The sequence below is a fragment of the Heteronotia binoei genome, chromosome 21 (assembly GCF_032191835.1).
Source record: "Heteronotia binoei isolate CCM8104 ecotype False Entrance Well chromosome 21, APGP_CSIRO_Hbin_v1, whole genome shotgun sequence".
NCBI lineage: Eukaryota > Metazoa > Chordata > Lepidosauria > Squamata > Gekkonidae > Heteronotia > Heteronotia binoei.
This window is the reverse complement of record NC_083243.1, coordinates 119,302,785-119,329,870: the sequence shown is the minus strand read 5'-3', so window position 1 is coordinate 119,329,870 and position 27,086 is coordinate 119,302,785. Positions and strand designations below refer to the sequence as shown.

General features: G+C 42.2%; 1 protein-coding gene across 2 annotated transcripts in view; it reads right to left on the bottom strand.

Moving 5' to 3' along the window:
- The window catches only part of DHCR7 (7-dehydrocholesterol reductase), a 35,590-nt gene that overhangs the window by 5,757 nt on the left and 2,747 nt on the right, over positions 1-27,086 (bottom strand). For both annotated transcript variants that reach the window (XM_060262145.1, XM_060262144.1), the window contains exons 2-4: positions 5,004-5,107; positions 3,240-3,462; positions 1,338-1,425 (exon numbers count right to left, since the gene is read on the bottom strand). In XM_060262145.1, the coding sequence (XP_060118128.1) occupies positions 1,338-1,425; positions 3,240-3,462; positions 5,004-5,101 (409 nt within the window). In that variant the 5' untranslated portion in view covers positions 5,102-5,107. The remainder of the gene's footprint in view (positions 1-1,337; positions 1,426-3,239; positions 3,463-5,003; positions 5,108-27,086) is intronic.

Genomic DNA, 27,086 nt, shown 5'->3' with positions numbered 1-27,086 from the left:
GTATCTGGTACCAAGAGGAAGATCTCCATGGGAAGAAGCAAGGAGGTTGAGCAAAGAGGGAAGGATGAATAAGAAATGCATAGATTTATCTCTGATCTCCACCCCAGTGTTATATGGCTTACTATGAACATATTGCAAACAGAACGTTCTACACTTTCTACCCATCCTAAAAGTATAACACAGACAACTTGTACTTCAATTTTTTGGTTTATTTATCATTATACATCCAGTGATATCAGTGTACAAAATACCTTTCAGGCTTTTATAAGCAAAAAAGAAAGTCTCTTACCCTCAAGAATTTTATGGTCTAAATTAGACAGTGAGGAAGATACCGGAGAGGCCACAGAGAGAGAAACAAAGGGGCTAACAGGAGTGAATGCAGTTTCCTGTACTTAAACTTGCCTAGGAGGATTAAGAATGTTGGCAGAGGCTTCATAGCAAAAAATGGATTTGAAGAAGCCGTTGGATATGGACACAGCACCATGAAGAGGCACCCAGTGTAAGGGGCAGTAAGGGGGAACAGCCAAAGATGTTCAAGGGTAAATCTTTTGAACAGATAGAAAGTCACAATTGGGGTAGCAAAACAGGAATAACAAAAAAAATAAAGAGACAGCATAAGGCAAGCCCCAGTATTCATTTGTGATCCAGTATAGATTTGGACTTCGACATTTTTGATAAACATCCCTCACCAAAGTGCTTTGAGAAAACTCAATAGTCACACCTGTGCAAGCAGAAGAGATAAGAAAATAGGGTAGAAGATCTTCTGAAGCCTACTTTGCGTGTTGCTTTTTGTCTGACACAGAGATTGTTATATTGCAAAAGCTACTAATTTAATTATGGGCATGATAGTGCAATTTTCTCAAATGGGATATGTTCACAGATCTGTATCCTAAGAGAAGACCATGACAAATTCTATGTTCCTAGACCCTTCCTAGACCAAACCAAGTTATGATGACAGCTCCATAAGCCCAGTTGTATTTTTCTTTGAATAGCAGGTGCACAGGGCCTGATCTGGAGGGGTGGGGGGAGACAAACTTCCTGGCTCAGCAACAAAAGCTGACTATAAGTAGATATGTAAATAAAGCCTTTTCTATATGCCATGTATGGGTTTCCTGAATTGTGCAGGGGGTTGGACTAGATGACCCTATGATTCTTCGTAAGATGGGAAAACAGCACAAGGACTTAACTCCATGTACCAGTTGTGATCTGAATCAAACCCAAGATGCCTGTTGTTTTTCTGATCACTAAATTCACAGAATTTTTAGTCTCATGTCAAATGTGAACCTTAGTCACATTAGAAACAGATGTGAAGCAACAACAGTGAAGGATGAATTTACCTGCAGGTGTCACTGCGCCTTCTTGCAATCCTCCTCGATAGCAGGGAATTAACTTGTGGACTAAGTCAGGAAGCACGTACAAAACTACCTGTAACATAATGAATTCATGAACAAGCAGATAATTAGAATAGACAACTGATGTTTAGAACATTACAAATATTGCCTCTAGGATTTATTTCCAGTCTTCTGCAAACTCTGGCTAGTGAATGCTTTTGAGGAATGTTGTTAATTTCCATCGGCTTTTTATTTGAATTCCCTTTTTTAAAAGCAAAAGCATAACTTTGAATGCAAGACTGCTTCCCACGCTAAATAAATTAACATCTCTTGATAAAGATAAATGCAGGCATTTAAAAATAGCATTTGAAGATACTCAATTATGAATACTGAAGGGCGGTTATCCTGGTTTTAACGGATACTTTCTCTAGAAAAAGTGTCATGTAATGGACTAAAGCAGGTTTCTATGATGACTTGGTCAAAGAAAAATCAGGTAGCTTATGAAATATTGGATTTTTACTGTGTTTATTCTATGATGGTAGCATTTGTATTTACCTTATAAGTTCTTGCCTAATAAAAAGAGTTATGTCTTATTTCAATAAACATCATGGACTCATAGAAAGCTTCTTGCTGATTCTGCTGGTAATGATCAAACACTAGACTCACCGCATCTGATTGTACTGTAAAAGCAAGTGGGGACCCACAAAGATTTGTAGGAGGCATCTTATTTCCCCCTCCCCAACTATTTTCTCTTTCCCTTTCCTGAAAGCCCCATAGCCTCTCCCCTTTTCCTGATTCCTTATATCCTTCTAGGATTGCCAACCTCTAGGTAGGGCCTAGAGATGTCATAGAATCACAATAGCTGTCCCAACTACAGAGGTCAGTTTCCCCAGTAGGGTTGCCAGCTTTAGATTGGGAAATTCTTGAAGATTTGGGTGTGGAGCCTTGGAAGGGTATGGTTTGGGGAGGGAAGCAACCTCAGCAAAATAAATATCCCAGAGGAAACAGGGATACTGTGTACTGCAATGCAGTTGGTGCTTAACCTGGGGATGAGATTAAAATAGTTCCACTAGAAAGAGGAGGGTCTGTCTCAGCTACTAGAAAAATACATGGCATTGATTCAGAAGCAGGAATACCTAACAGTTCAAGGGAAGAAAACTGGAGCTATGGAAGATATATGGTAACAGCAACCAGGACATTTCCCAGTAAGGAGGAGACTGGAGCAAATACTAGAGGAAGGCCCTCCAGATATGCAGTTTATATCAGAGAAAGCCACATGTAGGAAACAGGATATTATTATACATTTTTCTTTTTAATTAAAGGGACAATGTGAAATAGCTTTTCCTCATTTAAGCAACATTCAGGGGTTATATGCTCAGAGCCAGTCATGTATTACGTGCCACTGATTCCAGGAGAGCCAAATGTATGCCAGCATGAAGCATGCTTCACTGAAAACCAATTAACAGTATATATACACAGCAAACATACATACAAATTAACTTTCCTGGATCAGCTTCTGGATTATTGCATAAAGCAATAATGCATTTTAACTACTCTATTACAGTTAGCTGAGGGCAGAGTGGAGGGCAGAATGGATAAAGAGGAAACCAAGGAGACAATAGAAACATTCCTACTGCTGACTGCAGGATGATCAGGGAGGTATAGAAGATGGGAGTGGAGGCTAATAAGAATGGTCTAGAGTTACAATGGACAGGAGACTCTGGTGATTGCTTGTTTATATTCAGAAAGAGGAAAATGATGTTTACCACTGCCATACATTCTCAAGGTTTTAAAGTGTGAGATCTGACAGTTCTTGAAAGTTGCTTTCTGATTATATTTTGATTTGAACACTGAGACTGCAGTGTTCACATCCTATTGCAACTCAACAAAGAAACCTCAGATACATACCTGGAAAAGTACCCAAGTCGTATAGAGGCTTGCAGCTTTCCAGGTTAATGATGGCATCTTGTTCCATATATTCATGAGGTGGGTTTTCCGAGTGAAAAATTCAATGGCTGGAGTAGTTAAGGAGCAATTGTACTGATCACATGACATTATAAGATAATATACAATGAAGGGTGCAAACAGGAGCAGAAAGACGACAGATGACAGGGAAAACCAGTCAACTTTCCTGTAACAGAGACATAGAGGGTTTACTGCATGAAAGGAAGAAGTGCGGATTTACAAAACACTACTGCCTATACATTTTAGTTTGTAGAGTTTCCTCTTCGTGTGACTCATTATTATAGCAACATTACACTGCATCCATTTTTAATGTTTAAGTTTACTTTTTTATCATTATTTAAACATGCACAGTACATCTTAATTTTTTGGGAGGGCTGATAACTTCACATATAAATAAAAGTCTTTAACCTTACCCAAAAAGAATTTTCTTGTTGAGATTCTTCTGTTTCCAGAGTTTGGTTAATATCAGTCTAGCAGCTGTTATCAGGGCTGGTGCCAGGATTTCGGTGCACTAGGTTGCTACCCCTCCCCCCAACTTCTTGCCCTGCCCCCAAGCAGGACGTTACCCCAGCATGTGCCTGGGGTGGGGATGGAGGCAGTAAGAGCAAGTGGTGGGCCCAAGCCGAGGGTGTCCCTGCCCTCAGTGAACTGGGAGGGGGAGTGCACCCGCTGCCGCACAACCCCTGTTGGCTGCTGCAGCTGGACCCGGCTCAGGGGTGGCTGTTGCTGGGGGCTGCGTGGAGGAGTGCACCCACTGCTGCGCTGCCCTGCTGGGAAGGGTCGAGCAGCTGCTGCGGCTCCCCCCTTTGCCAGATGGTGCTCTAGATGGCTGCCTACCTTGCCAATTTGATTGCACCAGGCCTGGCTGTTATGATACAAAGAGCTATCATCCCAAAAATTTGGGGAATGGAAACTGTGCAATTCAAAAACAGGTCAAATGTATCAACAACATTATACCCAATCCTGCTTGAAAGCATTAAGGATACTGTCATCCAGTATTGTTTTGCTCTAAATGAATTTCCATCATATATGATTAGAGTACCATCAGTTATTATTGATACCCTTATTCATTCTTACCAATCTAACCAGAGATAGGTTCCACTGTGTCTAATTTAAAGCACAAAAGCAGCAAGCAGGTAAAAGGTGCAGAGTCCACATTGCAATCCTTTCCCTACCCCTTTCCCCCCTGCTAAACTGATTTAAGTGCATCTTAAAATGTTCATATGCAGGCCCGGTTTGTGCTCGAACCAGGGTTCATTTGTCAGTTCATGTCTATCCCTAATAGGCATTAAATACAGATTTGTGCAATTTCCACTATGAATTAAGCAAGAACATAGATCATAATTATTCAGGAGGTAATATAAGAGGATCTTGCATCTGGACTCTTACCAAAATCTACTACTCTTGATATTATCTGTTCATTTTCTTGCAATTCAGATAACTTTGATGCATATAAAATGGACCCCAATGGCATGGAATAACATCTCTTTCCACTTTCTTCACTCCACTGATCTTACATACAGTTGGCAATGTCCTAACATGCTCCAGGTGATGAGTTTGGCCTTATATTAAAATTTGGAATTAAAGATTTAGGGTATCCTTGTGGTCTGATACTTTGTGATGTTTCTGTATTTGAAGCAGATTTTTAAAATATACAACAACTAAAGTTACCACACAAAGACTTTAGCAGTAGCAGGAATCTCTTACCAAGCTCTTCCCCACTGTGCTTGAGAAGTTCCAGCTCCATTAATTACATGTTTACTTGTTGATCCTTCAGGACATTTTGTTTCCTTATGAACTGCCATTGGAACCTATTGGCAGAAAGCAGCACGGAAAATTTAAACCATGGTTATCAAAAGGAGGTGAGAGGAAATTCTGAGCCAAGAAAATTCAAATTCTGATACTTGTACACACTAACCAAAGTTTGTTTTTTTGGGATAACCTGCTAATCATAGGAAGGAGAAATAAAGTATATGATGAACCAGTTATGGAATGGTGAAAAACCCTGTTTAGTTCTTCCTTCAGCTTCTGAATTTTCACTAAGCATTGTCCCCACATGGTAGCTGCAAAGGGGAACACAGTGAAAATGTATTTTGAATGTAATTTACAAGCTAATTTCAGAAAACAACAACTAGTAGGATGTTGCCTATGATGTGCAAATAGTGCCAGAACACTCCCCCCCCCCAAGACCTTGGATTATGATTTTCATTTAAAGGCAGCAATATATTTCAGAACACTGAACACATTTCCCAGTCTCATTCAAGATATATAGATACAGCCTCCCAGGAAATGGTATTCAGGAACATACTCGCCTCTGAATCTATCATGCATAATAAGCCAGTCCAGTGATTCAGCAAGACTGGAATCCTGTTTCACTGAGTTCTCAACCAGTTGTCCTAGTGCACCAATATCCTATATATAAAAAAGTGCAAGCATATTGGCACTTTCTGGCTCTCCCATCAGCTGTGGTGTGTGCACCATCAGCCATTGGCTCGTCAATCGCCTCTCAAGTTCCACTGGTTGGGTTTACTCCTCTCTCCTGTTGCCTACTAACTCTGTGGCATTCAGAAGATAAAGCAGTTGGTGGTGGCAGGGAATGAAGGTGGTAATGTGACTAGGTAGCAAGGCCTCACCCTGCCGGTAACGTTTCCTCATAGACTGTGACGGCCACCTCTTTCCTGTCACTCACTTCTTTCCTCCTCCCCTCAGCTTCACCCCAGGACAGATGATAATTGGACCATAGGGGAAGCTACTAGGCAGAAGCTGTTGCTAGGCAACCAACCTTGGTTTTGTCAGTAAAGGGAGAGGCCTCAGCTGAATATAATGCTATAGAGTCCACCCTCCAAAACAGTTATTTTCCCCAGGGGAGAGAGATCTGTTCTGTTATGATACCAGAAGATCTTCAGGCTCCACCTGGAGGTTGGTTACCCTACGCCTGGGTGCTTGCTACTGTTCAGCAGCAACCCCCCTATGACAACCAGTGTGGCATAGGAGTTATTGCTTCAGAGCAGTCTCTGCCACATCCAGGTTCTTGCTGTAGAAGTTGACTGGGTGATTTTGGACCAGTCATAGACTTTCAGTCTTACCTACCTCATCCACCTGGGAGATCGAGTTGAAGGAGTAAAAAATGGACTCAACTGCACACACAGAACTCCAAGATTCCTATGGACTCCAAATCTGGCAGCCAAGTCTTGGCAAAGAAGCCAAATTTTCATCTACTTTTGGAGCCACCGAAGGGGTGATCAGTTGCCCAATAACTCTAAACAACCAAGCTGGACATGACACAGCAGATTCAGTGGAGGCAGAAAAGTAAGAGTGTTTTCCTCCCTTCACTGTCACTTCATAAGCCTTCAAGTGGATTCTGTAAAGTGCTAATTACTTTGTCATGAGTTTGTCACCAGCACAGCTCTAGCTGTCTAAGCCCCCTTTTTACCATCCTTAATTCATATGTATACCAGGAAGCCAAGATAGTATGGGGGCAAAGAAAGCACCAGGGCAACACAGCTGGTGTTTTGCCAATTGCTCCGGCTGCCAATTGAGTAGCAGATCCAGTTCAAGGTTTTTTTTTTTTATATATATATTTTTATAGTTTATTAAATTAATATATTGTGTACAAGCCTGTTACCATACAAAAGAAAAAATTATTAAAACAGAAGTCGAAGGCAGTGTTTTCACTAATTATATATACATTCAAATTCCATTATCTCTATTCACCATTTACTGCATTCACCTTCACTATTACATTACAAATTAAACCCATTTATCCTTTCACTTGCACTCAAGGAAAACTCAATTAAAGATATTTTATCGATGACGCTTGAAATACTTTACTTCCATACACCTTTAACTGTCTGTATGACCTGCCCCACTAATCTAACTATTTGCTTTGGCATTCCATTCAGCAGCACCATCCAATTATGAATCCTCCATTTTTGGTATTTCTTTCCTAATGAGTCCTCCATTTTTGGTATTTCTTCCGTTTACGCCAATTTCTCTCTTGGTTATTTAAAACCTCTCTTGGTTTTGGAGTTAAATGCCTAATTATCCATGATATCTCTTTCATTTTTTTATTTTTCTGACCTCTAGATCTAATAAGTTGCTCCCTATTCCTTCTCCAAACTACATCTTTGATCTGTTTCCTTATGTCTCTTGAATGCATTTCTCTAAGTGAACCATTCTTTTTTAGCTTTAGAGAGTTTAACCTATATATATATTCAATTTCCCTCTCGGGTTTTTTTTGTTCTTTTTCCAGCATGGGGGTCAATGTTTCCACTATTGAACAAAATAAATCCTCATTTATTTCTTCTGATATGGTTAAAAATCTTGGAGTATATTTTGCCTTATACATGTCTGATCTAGTAATCCTGGTCTCTGATTCTTCCTGTTTAATTTCCAAGTTGCCTGTACCTTGCTCCTTTAGTATTTGTTTTGTATCAATAGAATTTTTGGTTTGCGTCAACTTTGTCATATCCGTTTTTATGTCCTTCAGTCCATTTTCTAATCCATCAAGCTTAAATTTTAATCCCCCTATCTGTTCCATTAAATTGTTCTGCATCTGATTTAATGCCCCCATTAAAGAATCTTCAAAAGATGACTGAAATACTTTGAGAGCATCCTGCAACAACATGATTCCCTCTATCATTGAGTTAAGCAGGAGAAATTCAAATTATCATATAATAATATAGAATGAAGACACCAATACAGAGATTTAGTATCCCTTTACCAACTAGTCTAAATCAATTTCTTCCCCAAGCAATAATGCTTCATGTTCAACTGATTTCAATAATTATTCATTATTTGCCTTCCTCTTGCACCACTTAACCCTTTCAAACACTCCACTCACTACCTCTTGCAGACTACATAGGCTCACTTCTTCATTCATTCTCCATCCTAATCCTTTCTCATTAACCATACACTTTTACTTAGACCCACACACATTCACACACTTTTGTAAATTATACAGTAATAGGCTAACAGCATTCAATTCCTTGCTTTCCCTCTCTTTCTTCTTTCTTCCTTCAGTCCTTCTGTTTCCCCTTTCTTCCTCTTCTTCTTTGTCCGTTTTTCCCCCTTTTTGTCTTTCTGGTCTTTCTAGTCTTTAAATTTCTTCTTCCAAGTTACTTATATTATATTGATCAAACTCAGTCTTTTAATGAACTATTCACTTTTCTACAGCTCTTAGTCCAAAGAAATAGTCCACCTAATCCTTAATATAAATCAGATCTTCTATAACATTATATATTTTCTCCCATCCGATCTCCACAACACGTGGCAATCTTTACACACAATGTTTTAAGTGAGTCTTTAGTTTTAGGCAAGTTTCAAGAAATTTACTTTCTAACTAGAGGTCTTTCCACTCTTGTAGCACAGGGTTGTCACTTTCCTCCTCCTCTCTTTTCCACGCCCTTCAGCTAGAGATACAGTGTTTTAAATCACATTTCAGTGTTCTTTAACAAGAAAAAAGTAGAATACTTCAAAAAGAAAGAAAAATACCAATTATGGTGTTTGCTAGCCACGGAGAGGAGGTGAGACAGGGAAAGAAAAAATCAGTTTGTTTCTTCAGTGCCAAATCCGCTGCTGCTGCCACCGCCCACCTCATTTCCTCCTTCCTCCGACTTTGTTCCTCTGCTCCTCTTGCCAGCCACAAAGTAGTTGTCTCAAAGTAGTTCTCTCAGCCACACCCACATACGCGACCGAGGCAAGCCCAATTTGCAGCCATAACAAAAAGCGCCTCACTTCAGGTATATACTGTCCTTTTTTTTCCTTTTCGTCTCCTCTCAGTCTTCCGTTTTTGGGTTAGTTTCATTTACTTTCACCAAACGCCCTCCACCTTCACCTCTGTCTCCGGTAGCTGAGACTCTCTCACCTAATGGCGCACGATGCGGTTGGGGCAAAGGGAGGGTAGAAAAGCCAGGAACCTAAAACTTCCCCCGTGCCTCTCCCCAAGACCCCTTCTGCTAGCAATGCTCCTCCAATGGGAGCTTGCTGGGTCCTACGACCCCCCAACCCGCACGGTTCGATCCGTTCCTGCCCTGATGGCTTGAAATGCGACCGCCTCGTCTCGCTGTAACCGGAAGTGCCTCCCAGTTCAAGGTTGTAGTAATGACCTTCAAAGCCCTATGTGACCAGGGACCAACATAAATACAGGATCATCTCTCCATGTATGTGCCCCAGATAGCTTTATGCTCTGCAGAGCAACATCTCCTGGTAGTCCCTGGTCTGAAAGATGTCCACTTAGCCTCAACTAGGAATTTTCTGCCCTGGCCCCAGCCTGATAGAACATGCTTCCAGTGGAAATTAGGGCCCTGTGAAATTTATTACAATTCTGCAGGGCCTGTGAAATAGAACTGTTCTCCCAGACCTTTGGTTGAGGTGATGGTTGTCCACCCATCTCTGCTTCCCCTGCTCACACTGCAGTGTTTACAGCACTGCACTATGAATCTGCCTTGACTAGTTGCCATCTATTTGATTGGACTGTAACTTGGTTTTAAATTTTATCTTTTAATGTTAATTTTGTTTAATTTGTTGTTTCTACTTAAACCTTAATATTTTATTGTTATTGTGTTGTTGATTGAAATGTTGTGACCTGCCTTGAGCCCACTTGCACACAAGGCATCAAATAAATCAAATCAAACTCAGTCAATGGCCTCCTGAAGGCCCAGATTCCAGGCATCAATGAGTTCATCAAGAAAGCTACTGGCAGAGTCAGACAAATCCCACAGAGCATTCTGAAATCCAACTGGATCCCTGGCACCCCACACCAGGCATACACATTCAGTGCCAGTGATGTCTGGTGCAGAAAGCTGTTTAAAGGAGAAAGAATCTTGGATGAGAATTGTCACCCCCACCTCCCTGTCTTCCTGTTTACAGTTGATGAAGGAATGAGTATCATGGGAGAGTCATGAGAGCGACCAATTCATTCTTATCCACCCAGATCTCAGTCAAATATGCCAGATCAAAATTGTCTTCCCAAATAAATTCATCAAGGAAGATAGTCTTATTCATAATCAATTTGACATTGCACAACATCAAGCTTGAAGAGAAGGGCAAAGAAGCCTGGGCCTGCACATCATCATTGCTTGGGGGACCCAAGATTAGAAGGGGACCAAGCATGTCTATATCTCAATCTTCTTCTAAATCTAACTCTCTGCCCACGATCCTACATAATACATATGACCACTGTGTCCCATGTCTCTGAGAACTTTGTATCTGTTCTAGGAGTGTCTCATCCAAGTCCTCCACTTGGCTTGGTGATCTATAGCAGACTCCAACCACAATATCACTATTATTTTTAACTTCTTGTATTTTTCCCCAGACTCTCAATTGAACTTCCACACTCAGATTCATGTATTTCCTCACAAGCATATAAAGTACTCCTCCCCCTTACATATAAAGCTACTTCTCCCCCTTACGAATCTATCCTTTTAAACAAGTTGTACTCACCCTTTTTTGCTTCCAAGTAGAAGGTAATTCAAAAGCATACAGATTCCCTTGCATTCCCCCCCTGCCCTTTTGTCATCGCTCAAAGGTCACTCCCCTACGCATATCAAGGTTGTTCTGCCCGCTCTGTACCTTCCGCTATCCTCCTCCCTTCATTGATGTACCTCAGTGTATATCCAATGCCATGCTTAGAAGAGGAAGGCTTGGTAACTCTAGAATCACGGGTTTGGCTGCAAGTTATTTGTTTTTGGCTGAAGTTAAATCTTTATGCTTCTAGAATAACTTCCTTAATTCTGGTAGACAGTTTTCATTCAAGGTGGCTGGAGGCACTAGAGGACAAACTTCAATGTTTAGGGTTTTTTTCCAAAATAGCTCTCTTGCATCAGCTTTCAAGGCGCCAAAACTATAATCAAGCAGAGATTATGGGATATCTCCCTTCAGTTGGACAGAGGTAAAGTACAGCTTGTCTCAACTGTGGGAAATTGCAAACAAAATAATGGGGGGAGGGAACGGTCAGCATGGAATGAAATTGATGTGAGATATAAAGAGAGAGAGAGACTGGGATGGGAAGCCTAAAGCTTTGAAAATATTTTCCCCTTTAATGCTTAAGTGAAAAATGTTTTTTTTTGGGGGGGGGGGACATTTTAGCAGTCTCCAGAAGCCTAACTTTAAAATGGCAGCTGAGCGACATGGACCACCAAGCTTAAGAATCGGTTGGGATGGATCCATTTGGAGGAAGAGTGCAATCAGCACCGGACAGGCTTTTAAAAACTGCCAAGATCACGACCATTGTGCAGGGTAAAATTAGAGAATCACAAAGGGAAAACCACGCCCATTTGGAAGAAAGGGCAGGAAATTAACATCCAGTTGTGCTAGGACACTGGTGCAAATACTCTTTTCTTTTTTTAAATTTAGTGGCACAAGACTAAAAAAGCTTTCCAGAACTTCTGCCAGAAGATTCCTCTCCCATACAAATTGCAGCCTTGTGCAAAGCATGGTGGAGTTGCAATCAATTTGCACAGTCTATGCAACTTTGCATGTACACACATAGCCAATGATCACAACTTGAAATGCCAGTGTCATACTGTGCATTCTGTACACTCAACATGTCCCCCCATCTTATGATATTATGTGACCATTTCTCATTTTTCACAGTGGCCAATAACATAGCAGAGAATCCTCTAGTCCTTAGTATTATGGAAAATGGGACTTTGCAGCTATTTGTCAGTTTTTTAAAAAAGCCTTCTTAATTTCAACACCCCTTTGCCTGTGTTCCTTTCTGTTCCATTTCATTCAATGAACTAATGCTAAAATGCATGAGCAAGACCTGAACCACAAGGATTTAAATGCAAGGTGCTAAACAGTACAGAAGGCAGCAATCAGCACCATCCCAAAGAAAAAGAAATGCAAGAAAGCAAAGTGGCTGTCTGATGAGGCTTTACAAACAGCTGAAGAAAGAAGGAAAGAGAAAGGCAAAGGTGAAAAGGAAAGATTCACCCAACTGAATGCAGATTTCCAGAGAACAGCAAGGAGAGATAAGGAGGCCTTCCTGAAGGAACAATGCAAAGCAGAAGAGAAAAATAATAGAATGGGAAGGACAAGAGATCTCTTCGAGGAAATCGGAGAAATCAAGTGAACTTTTTGTGCAAAGATGGCCATGATAAAGGACAAAAATGGTACGGACCTAATAGAAGCAGAAGAGATCGGGAAGAGGCAGCAAGAATACACAGAAGAATTATACAAGAAGAATCTCAATGTCCTGGACAACCATGACAGTTAAATCGGCCTTAGAAAGCATTACTAACAAGAAAGCGAGCGGAGATGATGATATCCCAGTTGAGCTATTCAAAGACGTGAAAGATGATGCTGTTAAAGTGATGCACACATTAGGTCAACAAATTTGGAAAACACAACAGCGGCCACAGGATTGAAAAAGGTCAGTTTATATTCCAATCCCAAAGAAGGGTAATGCCAAGGAATGTTCAAACTACTGCATCATTGCACTCATTTCACATGCCAGCAAAGTCATGTTAAAGATCCTATAAGCTAGGCTTCAGCAGTATGTAGACTGGGAACTACCAGAAGTTCAAGCTGGGTTTCGGAGAGGTAGAGGAACTAGAGATCAAATTGCCAACATTCGCTGGATTATGGAGAAAGCACAAGAGTATCAGGAAAACGTCTATTTCTGCTTCATTGACTATGCTAAAGCCTTTGATTATGTGGATCACAACAAACTGTGGCAAGTCCTTAAAGGAATGGAAGTACCAACCCACCTCACATCTCCTGAGAAACCTGGATAGAGGTGGCTCAGCAGTGCTGATGTTGTTAGACCTGTAGACAGCGTTCAACACAGCCAACCATCAGCTACTGACCTGTTACTTCGCTGACGCTGGGATCCAGGGGCTGGCCTTGAAGTGGCTCTCCTCCTTTCTCCAGGGTCGGGGACAGAGGGTGGTGCTAGGAGATGAACTATCCCGACAACACCCACTTATTTGTGGTGTGCCGCAGGGAGTGGTTCTTTCTCCGATGTTATTCAACATCTACATGCGCCCCCTTGCCCAGATTGCTCAGAGGTATGGGCTGGGTTGTCATCAGTATGCAGATGACACCCAGCTCTATCTGCTGATGGGCGGCCAGTCTGACTCCACCCTAGAAGATCTGTCCGCAGCATTGCAAGCTGTGGCAGGATGGCTCAGGCTGAGTGGACTGAAATTAAATCCGACGAAGATGGAGGTCCTGTATCTGAGTTGCTGTGGTTCAGGTCTGTTTACTGACCTTCTGTTTGGTCTGTTCTATGGAGCGCAGCTCACGCTGGCGCCCAAAGTTAAAAGCCTAGGGGTGCTCTTGGATCCTTCTTTAACAATGGAGGCCTAAGTAGCTGCCACTGCCAGGTCAGCCTTTTACCATCTGTGGATGGCAAGGCAATTGGTCCCCTTTCTCAAACGCGACGACTTGGCAACAGTGATCCATGCTACAGTCACCTTGAGACTGGATTACTGTAATGCTCTGTACATGGGGCTGTCCTTGTCCCAAATCTGGCGACTCCATCTAGTGCAGAATGCTGCAGCCAGGCTGTTTATGGGAGTTCCTTTACGGGAACACATTCAGCCTGTGCTGAAAGCGCTGCACTGGCTACTGATAATGTACTGGATTCGCTTCCAAGTGCTGGTTATTACCTTTAAAGCCCTATATGGCCAGGGTCTTGCATACCTTAGGGACCATCTTTCCCTGCACATGTCCCAGCGAGCACCTCAGTTCGGATCTCAAAACCTGTTGACAGTTCCCAGCATTAGAGAAGCAAAGCTCAAAACAATGAGAGCCAGGGCCTTTTCTGTTGCTGCCCCTAGCTGGTGGAATGAGTTGCTGGTGGAGGTTAGGGCCCAGCGAGAGCTCTTACAGTTCCGCAGGGCCTGCAAAACAGCATTCTTCCGCCAGGCATTTACATGAATGGTAACATCTGCAGCAATGGGGCTGGCCCATAAGAACACTACCAATGGCCTACTTCACTGTGCTATGGCGATCCTGAGACCTCTGAATATAGCTAACCACCAGAATTTAAATTGCTGCCTGAAATTATGATTGTAGCACATGCACAATTTTTTAAAATTATGATTGTAGCACATGCACAATTTTTTAAAATCATTTTTATGTTTTATGTTTTTATTGTTGTTTTATTGTATCAGTCACACTAATGTGTTTGTGTCGACCCTGGGTTTGTGAGCCGCCCTGAGCCTGCCTTTGGTGGGGAGGGTGGGATATAAATTAAATTAATAAATAATAAATAAATAAACCTATATAAGGGTCAAGAAGCAACTGTCAGAATGGGATATGGAGAATGGGATTGGTTTAGAATAGGGAAAGGAGTTTGACAAGGATGTATATTGTCACCATGCGTTATCCCTTTATTGCTTTATGCTGAGGACGTAGTTGTACTGTCATGCTCACAGAAGGGCCTCAAGTGCCTGCTATTCACCTTCCTGCGAGACAAATTCCCTGTGTATAAACTATGCAAAATCCAAAATTATAGTATTTTCAAAGTCCTGGAAACCACAAAGCTGGTGCCTCAAGGGAAACAATACTGAACAGGTAAAAATTTTTAAATACTTGGGGGGCTCCTTCCAATACAATCATAACTGGGACAGTGCAATGTAGGCAAGTCATTTCAGCAAGGTGTAGCTCATCTGCATTGGTTAGGTTTTTTTAACAAGGACAACCAATTTGTCCCACTGGCCATTCATGTTTTTAGTGCCAAAACAGTTTCTCAGTTGTTATATGGGATCCCCATTTGGGTTTGCGCCTTCAATTCTCAACTTGAACAAATTCAGGCAATATTTTTATGCCGTATTTTGGGGGTTCCCAACTGTGTTAGCTATGCTGCAATGTGCCTAGAGACTGGAACCCATTTGATCGAGACCAGGGCACGGCTACTAACCATAAAGTTTTGGCTACGCCTACACTTTAGGGCAGACCCTGCTAGTTATATCCATATGATGCTAGCAGATTCTTTCGTTTCTAATTGGTATAGTTGGATCCAGAAGAAAATATGTTCTATAGGTGTCTCCCTGGACAACCTCTGCATGCTAAGTGAAACTCAGGCATTCAGAATTCTGAAACAGAGGATTTTAGATATTGAGAAACAGTCTCTTTGTTCCTCTGAACATAAAACTTGTTCCCCTTTAGCATTTGGTATCTTTCCAGATTTTGAGCTGCCTGCTGCCTACCTTTCCCAGCTTACGCCCTTTTATGTTAGCAAGACTCAATGTTTTACTCTCGGCAGTACTGTCTGGGAGGTTTGCCAACATCCCTTATCAGGAAAGGTTCTGCCCATGTAATGGAAAGCACCTCAAAACAGTCGCCCATGTCTTACTTCACTGTGATTTTTATGGGGAAGTGTGGGACTGTATATTCAAACCCATCCTGTCTAACTTCTATGGATTATCTAAGGCGAAGTTAGTTTTTTTCCTGCTATCTGACTGATGTTCCCATATTACAACAAGCCTAGTTGCAAAGTATCTTTTGGCTACCATAACAATCAGGGAGCAAAAGACTAACTTCCCTTCTTGATGTTTGACTATTTTTTATAACTGAAACTCTGTAAATTTGCCATGCTGTACTTTTTATTTCTATGCCAATAAAGGTATTTGGATTTGGTATATTGTCACCCTGCTTATTTAATTTATAAGCAGTGTACATCATACGGAATGCTGGCCTGGATGAAGCACAAGCCAGAATTAAGATTGCCAGGAAAAACATCAACAGTCTCAGATATGCAGATGACACCACTCTAATGGCAGATAGTGAGGAGGACCTAAAGAACCTCTTGTTGAGGGTGAAAGAGGAGCACACAAAAGTAGGCTTGAAACTCAACATCAAAAAACCTAAAATGGCATCCGGCCCCATCACACCTTGGCAAATAGAAGGGGGAAGACATGGATGTAGTGACAGACTTCACATTTCTGGGATCCAAGATCACTGCAGATGGGGACTGCAGCCATGAAATTAAAAGACGTTTGCTCCTTGGGAACAGCTATGGCGAACCTAGTCAGTATAATAAAGAGAGATCACCCTGCCAACAAAAGTCCATATAGTCAAAACTATGGTATTCCTGGTAGTAATATATGGCTGTGAGAGTTGGACCATAAGGAAGGCTGAGCACAGAAGAGTAGATGCTTTCGAGCTGTGGTGCTGGAGAAGAATCTTGAGAGTCCCTTGGACTGCAAGAAGATCAAATCAGTCAGTCCTAATGAAATCAACCCTAACTGTTCCCTGGAAGGTCAGATGCTGAAGCTGAAGCTCAAATACTTTGGCCACCAAATGAGAAGAGAGCACTCACTGGAGAAGATCCTGATGCTGGGAAAGACAGAAGGCAAAAGATGAGATGGCTGGACAGCGTTACTGATGTAACTAACACAAATTTGAACAGACTTCGGATTATGGGGGAAGACAGGAGGGCCTAGCGAGACTTGGTCCATGGGGTTGCAAAGAGTCGGACTCGACTGTGCGACTGAAGAACAACAAAAAATAGCAGCTGCATAATTGAAAAACAACTTTGGATGCCACCCCCCCCTCACATCACAAGTGAAGATCCACCCTAATTTAGAAAAGTGCAGGGGGGGGGGGGTTGTTGCTGCAGAATAAATACACTGGAGGAAAAAGCCTGATGCTTAAGACAGGCACAGAACCTGAAGTCAAAATTAAAGGCTTCCTCCTATGAAAATCTGCAGTAAACAGGCCACAGAACAGGCAAGAAAGGCACTAGGTGGCAACTTGGATTTTCTCACTGAAGGGAAGGATAAGCAATTTGAATATCACACTAACTCCAACATTCTGAACGCTGAAACCTCCATGTAAGGTGCAGAACTGAAGCAACCTGACCAATCAGCATAAGCCTCAACAGTTCTACCTCAGAATCTTGACATTGCTTTTCAGGATTCAGAAGAGACTGACTGTAAATCAGTCCTGCCTCTTATAGCTGAACTGGTTGAACCAGCAGCTATAGTATACCATTGGGGCTATTTTTGCATGTGAGTGTTGGATGGCTGTTGTTCCTCCAGGCACCAGAAGATATTTTTAAAGGTGCAACTGTGCCCTAGGTCCTGGCATTTGTCGAACTCTGCATAACCTGGAAGCCCAAACCACCATTTACACTCTAGCTTGCATTAAATGCCAGCGCCTACATTTTCCATCTGATCTGTTTTATGCACCAATGTTTTATGCAAAAAGGGCACAACAATTTTTCACAATACTGACAGTCAGGCCTCAGATTCAGCAGGAGCTCATAGGAGTGCAGCTCCTGAACCTTTCTGAGGGTTCCCCCTTTTCCTCCCCACATACTTTGTCCATTGAATAGTAGGTGCAGCTACATAACAATCCCTGAATTAGGAGAGCAGGCAGCCAGCCACCCACCAGGGGGTTTTGCCATGCCCCCAGCAGCCCTCATTAACCCCTGGAGAAGTCCAGACCATGCTTTCTCCACTTCTTATGTGATTTTGGGTGGCAGGTGCCTTGCTGGCCTTTTAACTGTGGGTGGGGTGGCCCAGGAGAGCCCCAGGCAAGTGAGATCTGCTTGGGCTGGCTGGATCTCTAGCCAGCCCAAGCAGGCGTTCACCCAGGGCTCTCCTTTCTTGAATTGAGCTGCTTTTGGCTGGAGGGGGGTGGCATATGCGAATGAGTTATGCTAATGAGCTCCATCACTTATTTTTCTAAAAAACAACACCAGCTGACAATCCAGTGTTCCCATGGAGGCTTTGATGTGCAGATGGAGCTGTCTACACCCACAAGGACAGCCACTGTAATGAATGCCACTGTACTAGCATCAGCATCCATCTGAATCATTACTGTCTACTTCTCTCGGCAGCACCTCTCCAATCCGCAGGCAAAGGTCTTGACTATCTTTTCCATTCCTGGTATCTGAAAGCAATGCCACACAGCAAACTGACTTTGGGTGTGTTCACATTTTTCTTTCTGCTCCTAGAATAACCACACCCCTCCTTTTACCCAAACATTCTACCTGCATGTTCCAATTAGTCACATAACAATTATTCACCATTAGAACTGGCCTAATAATTCTCATGCTCCTAAAGCCACGAAAAAAACAGAACAAAGTTTGTCTGTTGTTGTTGTTCCTAAAAACAAAATCCAGTCTTTGGAGGAAAGCAAAAAGCAAATTGATTTAGTTTTAGTTTTGTCTGTGAAAAGGCTAAAACTTTCTGCGGAAAAATCTAAATAGGACTATTCACTATACATGAACAAAATTACAGTAATGTTAACTTAAAGTTTAGATGAATGACTGGGATATTTATGCATGGCAGGTGACACAGCTCTTTCACATTTTACTGAACAATTCATTTCTGCTTTTTAAAATGAATATGTTCTTTGTTTAGTCTTTTGAATTTGTATTTGTTTGCATGGACTAATGTATAAACAGATAATTTAATATGAATTCAAGTGGGCAAAACTATACCACATATTTGTGTTTAACGAAAGCTGGAGTGTTGCCCTTTTCTCCAACAAAGTGAGGAACACACATTTATCTCTATTCTCCAATCATCGTGGCAAAATGAACTAATAAATACCAACCACAAAATGATATAATGTAGTTCTTAACAGGTTCATGTAATCTTTTTGAAAAAAAGCCCTGCCAAGGGGTACTGGATAAAGGTCCATGAACTGATCCAAAAAATAGTAAAACTGTCAATACCATTCAAACCGGAGTTATTTTTGTTAAATATGTTTCCAATGCAGTTAGATAAATCGACTAAATATATGATAATTCACATAACAGCTGAAAAATTCTTACTTGCAAAATGTTGAAAGAAAAAGGAAATCTCGACTATAGATGATCTGATTGTAAAGATAATGGATATAACAAATAGACGAGCTGACATGTAGACTCAACATTCAAACATGTAAGAAAAAAAGTACAGGATTGGTGAAAGTTTTATGAATGGTTATGTAAATATAAATGAAAACGAGAATGTAAATTATACTAAATGGAAAGGCAAGAAGGTCGAGAATAGGGACAATTAAGAGAAATACAGATAAATGGAGATGGGAGAAATTAACTGCTTACCTCACCTTTGTGTTTTATGTATTATATGTTAATAATACTACTTTTGTTATATTTTATGTTATGTGAAATTTCAAATAAATATTGGAATGGCAAAAAAAAGAAAGGTAAAAGATGGAAGAGACAAAAATGAGCAAGGCGAGGTAAAGCTGAAGGGGGAGAACAGAAAAACAGTACATAGATGTGTGGGTGGGTCAGAGCAGAAAAAGTGGAGATGCTACAGGGGTTAGCAGAGGAGAGGAAAGCTGCTGGAGATGGGTGTGGGGGAGGAAAAAACAGGGAAAAGGGAGAGACTTTGGGAGTTGCCAGGAGGAAAAAGAGAAGAGATAGTGAGTGGGGGATACAGGGAACAACATACCCCCAAGTCCTGCTCATAGTTCCTGTAATAGCCAGGTATGACCCTACCTTTATTCAAAGTAAAAATGACTTGAATAGACTTAGAAGGGTGTAACTCTGCCTAGGATTGCACTATAAGGTGTCTACAGCAAGTTTATGTATATAACACGCCACAGTCTGTTTAAGCCAGAAGTGCAAGGCTTCTAAAGGAGGCTTTATCAAGTGTAGCTAAGAAATCAAAGTTAAGCTGACAGTTTTATACTAGCAAAGAATGATCAATTAGTTAAAGCTAGTTATAGAACTAGCCCACAAAACCTATACAGAATTCACTAAAAGCAAAAGTCAGAGTTACTTTTTAATGCTATCAAATCAAAGGAAGGAGCACTTACCTTTTAGAACAAATGAGAAGGGCCTGCATAAATCAACGAGTATTCTGCTTCCCAACCATTATACAATATAAGGATATAGTTCTCATGACTTATCCACAGACATTCCTTGTCTGTTTGGAAGAAGCCACAGACATATATTCTCTGCTTCCTTATTTTACTACCTTTATTGTACTTGCTCAAAGGGCATTTCTACTGTTAGAATCATAGAGTTGGAAGGGGCCTCCAGGGTCATCTAGTCCAAATCCCTGCACAATGCAAGGAATTCACAAATTACCCCCCCACCACCACCACACACACAGAAAGTGACCGCTGCTCCATGCCCAGAAGATGGTAAAAACTCTCCAGGATCCCTGGCCAAACCGGCCAGGAAAAAATTGCTGCTTGACCCCAAATTGGTGATCAGCATTTCCCTGGAAATGTTGGAAAGGGCCACAAGAACTAAGCACCGATGCAATCTTTCCTGTCCTCCTTCCTATGATCTGCCTAAGTTCACAGGATCAGTATTGCTGACTGTTGTTAACAACATTGTTGTAACTTCATATTTGAGGTACACATAATCCTGACAAAAAGAGTGGAACAAATCCCTGGAAGATGAATTCAAGTGTTTGGGACCAGTTTTTTAGCACCAGAAGAAGAGTGGTTTCTCATTTAGATTGGGGCCCATCACATGCTTCTGGAAGCATACAGTCAGCATGTAAGAGTGATGCTGCTTAGCTGAATGAATACCCAAAAAAAGAGTATAGGACATCCAAGAGTATAAGAAAGGGCTGGCCAAACTGCGGCTCATTCACATATAATGTGCAGCTCTTGAAGCCAAGGGCCCCCTTCCTCCCTCCGCTGGCAGTCAGGCCCTGCTTCTCCCTTGTTCAGAGCTGCTGGGCCGGGCACTCCATTAGTCACTCCTCTCCAAGAGGATGGGGAACCACTAACGAACACTCTTCAAGTCTTCAGGTACAATCTATCAGCTAGTTACAGATCCACCTAACAGTAACAGGATCCAAATCACATTTTTACTGATTTGTCAATAAGAATATTATGTGGAATCTTATCAAAAGCCTTACTGAAATCAAGATAAAGTATGTCTACAGCATTTCCCTGATCCAGCAAAGTAGTAACTTTTTCAAAAACACTGAACAAGTAACAACGCTTAGATATTTAAGTATGCTATTCTTCCAAGACCTATCTTGGAAAAATTAATTCTAATCCATCTCTTATAACACCATGTTTAAATGCCTTGACATGTCTTTCTTTCACACAGGAATAAGGTTACTCTGACATGACTTGTTCTTGTGAAACCCATGCTGGCTCTTAGTGATCACAACTGTTCTTTCTAAATGTTCCAAGACTGACTGACTGATTATTTGTTCTAAAACTTTTCCAGGTATAGATGTCAAGCTGACAGGTCAGCAGTTAACCGGATCCTCCTTTTCCCCCTTCTTGAAGATGGGGACAACATTTGGCCACCTCCAATCTTCCAGCATCCCACCTGTTCTCCAAGAATTCTCAAAAATAATGGACTGAGGCTCAGAAATTACATCTGTAAGAAAGGTAACTGGGGGTTCATTTCTGTGCCAATCGTCAATCATCATAGGAGGCGTCTGCTAATTGTACTTTGGCCTCTGCAGCAGTACAGTTCTAAGAATACTATCAAATGCTGAGTGAAAAGTCCATGAAGGCTACATATAGATGACTATTTACTAAAGAGTATATTTCTCAATCAGATGAGCTAAAACCAGGCCGTGATCAACTGCAGAGCATCTTTAGCAGAATCAACCTTGTTTTCATAGTGGTAATCCTTGCTTTTTTCAACATTTGTATCACTTAACAGAGAGTATTGTAATGATAGCTCACGTCTTCACTTGGCTGCTTCCCTAGGTCCTATGATCTCCTCCAACTCCTGATTACTATCTTACTGTAACTCCTATTCAAAGGCATCCTGTGTATACTTGTGGATGTACAGTATATTTTAATACTTTTTTTGCATGTGACTAATTTTGTCCACAATTAAAAGTCTGCAATGGGCATGATATTGAAGAGTTCAATGTTACGAAGACTACTTTGATATTTAAATATGCTGGTAGTCATGTTGTGACTGTGCAAGACTGTGCCTTGACTTGGATCGCCCAGGCTAGCCTTGTCTAGTCAGATCTTAGAAGCTAAGTAGGGTTGGCCCGGGCTAGTATTTGGAAGGGTGATCAGGGTCATGATGCAGAGGCAGGCAATGGCAAATAGCCTCTACAGCATCTCTTGCCTTAAAAAACCCAACAACATAAATCTAGCTTGCCACTTAGTGGTGCAGAATGCTAAAAGACAGAGGTCCTTTGCCTGGGTCGTCGGGGTCCGGGGAGGGAAATCCCCCTGCCAGCTTTTGACGGTGCGCCGTTGATAGCGGCAAACAGGGTCAAAAGCCTGGGGGTACTATTGGAGCCCTCCTTAAAGATGGAGGCTCAAACAGCAGCCACTGCCAAGTCCGCATTTTTTCATCTTAGGTGGGCAAGGCAGCTGGCCCCCTTCCTGGAGCGCGACGATCTAGCAACAGTGATCCATGCTACGGTCACCTCGAGGTTGGACTACTGCAATGCCCTCTACATGGGGCTGCCCTTGTGCTGAACCCGGAAGTTGCAGCTAGTGCAGAATGCCGCGGCCCGGCTGTTATTGGGGCTCCCAAGATGGGAGCACATTCGGCCGGGGCTCCGGGTTCTGCACTGGCTGCCAATAATATACCGAGTCCGGTACAAGGTGCTGGTTATTACCTTTAAAGCCCTATATGGCCTAGGACCTGCCTACCTGAAGGACCGTCTCTCCCCACATGTTCCCCAGAGAGTACTGAGATCGGGAACCCAAAACCTTCGCGTTATCCCCGGGCCAAAGGAAGCCCGCCTAAAATCTACCAGGGACAGGGCCTTCTGTGTTATGGCCGCTTCCTGGTGGAACCAGCTGCCGGAAGAGGTGAGGGCCCTGCGGGATCTTGCTCAGTTCCTCAGGGCCTGTAAGACAACCCTCTTCCGGCTGGCTTATAACTAACCAGCACAAGAAACTAAGTGTGGTTCTATTAGACTTCTGCTATTCCTAATGTTTTAATTCTGTTAAATGCTTAAACTTAATATTTTTATGTTGGATTTTATGTTGTGAGCCGCCCTGAGCCACTTGGTGGGAAGGGCGGGATATAAATCATAAATAAAATAAAATAAAAGAGGTAGAACTTCTGGCTGCCAGACAACAATAGGATCTCCTGGCTGCACTACACACAAAGCCATACAATAATTAACTATTGTGCAAGATCATTTATATCCAAATAATATGCTTCTGTTTGTTTACTATAAAATTTCTTTAATTTTCAACTTTTATTTCTGCCTTTCACACCACAAAAACTGAGATACATAAGGAGTTGCAGCACAGCATATAGCAATTGCAGCATTCTCTTACATAGGATGTATATGCAGTTCGGTGGAAATCCAAAGATTTATAGTTCTTTATTTTTATGTGCATATCAAACAGCTACATTCTAAATAATGCATGTTGTTAAAGCAGTAAAAGTGAGGGTTGTTTAAGAAAGCATTGCATATATTTCAATTTATTTCAAATTCCTTTCTCCCCCAACCACTGAACAAAACATGTTTCCTCCATTGCTTCAAAACTTCTGGAAATTTTCTCTTTTGTACGTGTCCATGTACTATTGCCCTGACTGTAGTTCTGAGAATTAAGTGAACAACAACAAAGTCCAAACACAAGGCCATACTATGGCTAAGATAAGGAACCCAAGGCCGAATGCACTGGGCAAGAATTTAAGACTGACAGGGTAAAGGCAGACACAGGCTTTGCAGGAACTCCATTAAATTCAAATGAACAGGACTGAAATCAGGGCCCATCATGGAGACAGTTCTCAGATTCTGCATACATCCCTGCAGTGTGTTATACCACAATGATTCCAGTAATTAATCACTTCATGGTCCTTTCCAACAAAGGCAGCGCTCATTCTTCTATATACAAAGTTCTGTATTCCTAATATGTCCATATGGGCAGGAGTTCACATGCCTTATTTTAGACTGTAGTACACAATCACATGCAGACAAGCAAGTATCTTCCACACACCTAGCCCTCCCCATTTTTGAACAGATTGCAGAAAGTCAATTCAGACTGCACAGCTCAGTGACTATTTGTACAAAGTCAAGGAGGAACAAACAATGTTCCCCACCTAGAAAACACTCGCATACCCAACACAGAGTATGATGTTTAAATGAGTATCATACCAGTATTACAGTTGATACTGGTAGGTGATATTAATAAAGAATGAAATGGAAACTGAATTAAATAAGTGTTATACTGTGTATTATATTGAATTCTTTATTAATATCTCCTACCAGTATCAACTAAGATTTCCTTCTTTCCCCTACAGTATGCAGATGACAACCAGCTTTATCTATTGATGGGCGGCCAGTCCAACTCCTCCCTAGAAGATCTGACTATGGCTCTTCAAGGTGTGGCACGGTGGCTCAGGCTGAGTTGACTGAAGTTGAATCCGACGAAGATGGAGGTCCTGTATCTAAGTTGTGGTGGTCTAGGAACAGAGGTCTTATTACTGACCTTTGACAGGGCACTACTTACACCTGCGCCCAAGGTCAAAAGTTTAGGGGTGCTCCTGGATCCCTCCTTAAATATGGAGTCCCAGGTGGCAGCCACTGCCAGATCAGCCTTCTATCATCTACAGCTGATAAGGCAGCTGGTCCCCTACCTCGAACGCAACGACTTGGTGACAGTGATCTACACCACGGTCACCTCAAGTTTGGATTACTGCAATGCCCTGTACATGGGGCTGCCCTTGTCTCAAACCTGGAAGCTTCAACTAGTGCAGAACGCAGCAGCCAGGTTGTTAATGGATCTTACTTTACGCGAGCACATTCAACCTGTGCTGAAAGCATTGCACTGGTTGCCTATCGCATACCGGGTTCATTTCAAGGTGTTGGTTCTCACCTTTAAGGCCCTATATGGCCAGGGGCCTGCATACCTTAGGGACCACCTTTCCCCACATGTTCCCTGGAGAGCACTTCAGTCTGAATCACAAAATCTACTTACAATCCCTGGTCCTAAGGAGGCCAGGCTCATGACAACTAGAGCCAGAGCCTCTGTAGTGGCTCCACGCTGGTGGAATGAGTTGCCAGAAGAGGTCAGGGCCCTGCAAGAGCTCATACAGTTCCACAGGGCCTGTAGGACAGGACTCTTCTACCAGGCATTTGTAAACTAGACTGCTGGCCACTACAGCTTTTAGGCAACATACAAACCACCCCTTGCAATCTGTACAGCAGCAGCGGAGAGGACACCCTAAGATCTGCTTTGCAGGGAATTATAAATCCGAAACATCAGATCATAGCACCAAAATCTTATGTTTTTATACTATTCTATGATTTTATGGTTTTATCGTCACATTATTATGTCTACTCATGCATACACACGTCTATGTAAGCCGCCCTGAGCCCGCCTCAGCTGGGATATAAATGGAAGAAAATAAATAAATAATTCTTTGAGAAGGTTCCTGTGGACAACAGTCAGATAAAGCATCTCCCATTATAGTTATGTACTGTGGTGGCTCCGACAGCCTACCTGAGGAGGTCTGGAAGGCTCCCACACTTTAGTCCTTCTCCATAGGCTTGCCAATCCCAGGTCCCAGTGGGGGATCTCCTGGTTTGCAGGCTCCTTCCCACCCCGAGTCAGCTAGCCAGCGGGGGGAAGCCCCAACCCAACAGCCACCATGTGCCTTTCCACTTTGGAAGGCTTAAGATGATGCTTGGAAAGACTTGCTTTTTAGATGTGTGCGCCTTTAAATCTGTAGAGGCCAGGCTGAATGGGGACGGGGTGAGCCAGCAGAACAACATGGCAGCTACCAGTAGCTGTGAAAGCAGCTCAGAGCCTCCATTTGTTTTACAATCTTTTCAGGGGTCGTTTGCATAGTAAAGGATAAACTAGAACCTTTGGTTTCCCTGTGTTAGTCTGATGAACTTGGAACTTCAGCAACTTGTGAGTAAATTGCCCCGGTGAGACCATACAAGTGTGAGATTGCAAACTATATTTTGGTGGCATGTTTGTATGAGTGAGAGCGAGACACTGTGTGTGTGTGTAAAGGGGAAATGAAGTGAGGAAATGAAGAGGTGTATTCAGGTGAACTGCATTGTATTTTTACTTATTTTAGGGAATGTGAAAGTCTCCTGGCTCCACTTCAGATATTTTCTGAGTTAGACTTGGCAACCCTTCTTCTGCAAATTGTGTAAAATGGAATTGTTCAGGAGAATGTTTTTACAAAGGCACAAGGGCTGCAGTTTATGGAACTATTGCATTGTCTATTATTGTGTTTTTTTCTGTATGTCATCTTTATTTTTATTGCATTTTCTAACTTTAATAATAATAATAACTTTTTATTTCTATCCTGCCCTCCCCGCTGGGGGAGGCTCAGGGCGGCTTACAACATAAAATGCATTATACATCAGTTTATTTATAAAATCACAGTTAAAACAGTTTACAATTATTAAAATTAACAATAGCAATATCAACATGGTACTAAGCGTTAGGTCTTCAGCAGAATTCAGTAATTAAAAGCATTTTCAATGGCACTTCCCGGTTTGTCATTGGTTGAAGGCTACTTTGAAGAGGTGGGTCTTACAGGCCCTACGGAATTGATCTAAGCATCGTAGGGCCCGCACCTCCTCCGGGAGTTGATTCCACAGCAGTGGAGCAGCAATAGAGAAGGCCCGGTCTCGGGTGGCCTTCAATCTGGTCTCCCTTGGCCCAGGGATATTCAGCTGGTTTTTCCCAGCTGACCTCAGCGCTCTCTGGGGCTCATATGGGGAAAGACGGTCCCTCAGGTAGGCAGGTCCTCGGCCATATAGGGCTTTAAAGGTAATAACCAGCACCTTGTAACGAACTCGGTATACCACTGGCAGCCAGTGCAGTCCGTGTAGCCCCGGCTGTATGTGCTCCCACCTTGGGAGCCCTAACAACAGCCTAGCCGCCGCGTTCTGCACCAGCTGCAGCCGCCGAGTTTGGCACAAGGGCAGCCCCATGTAG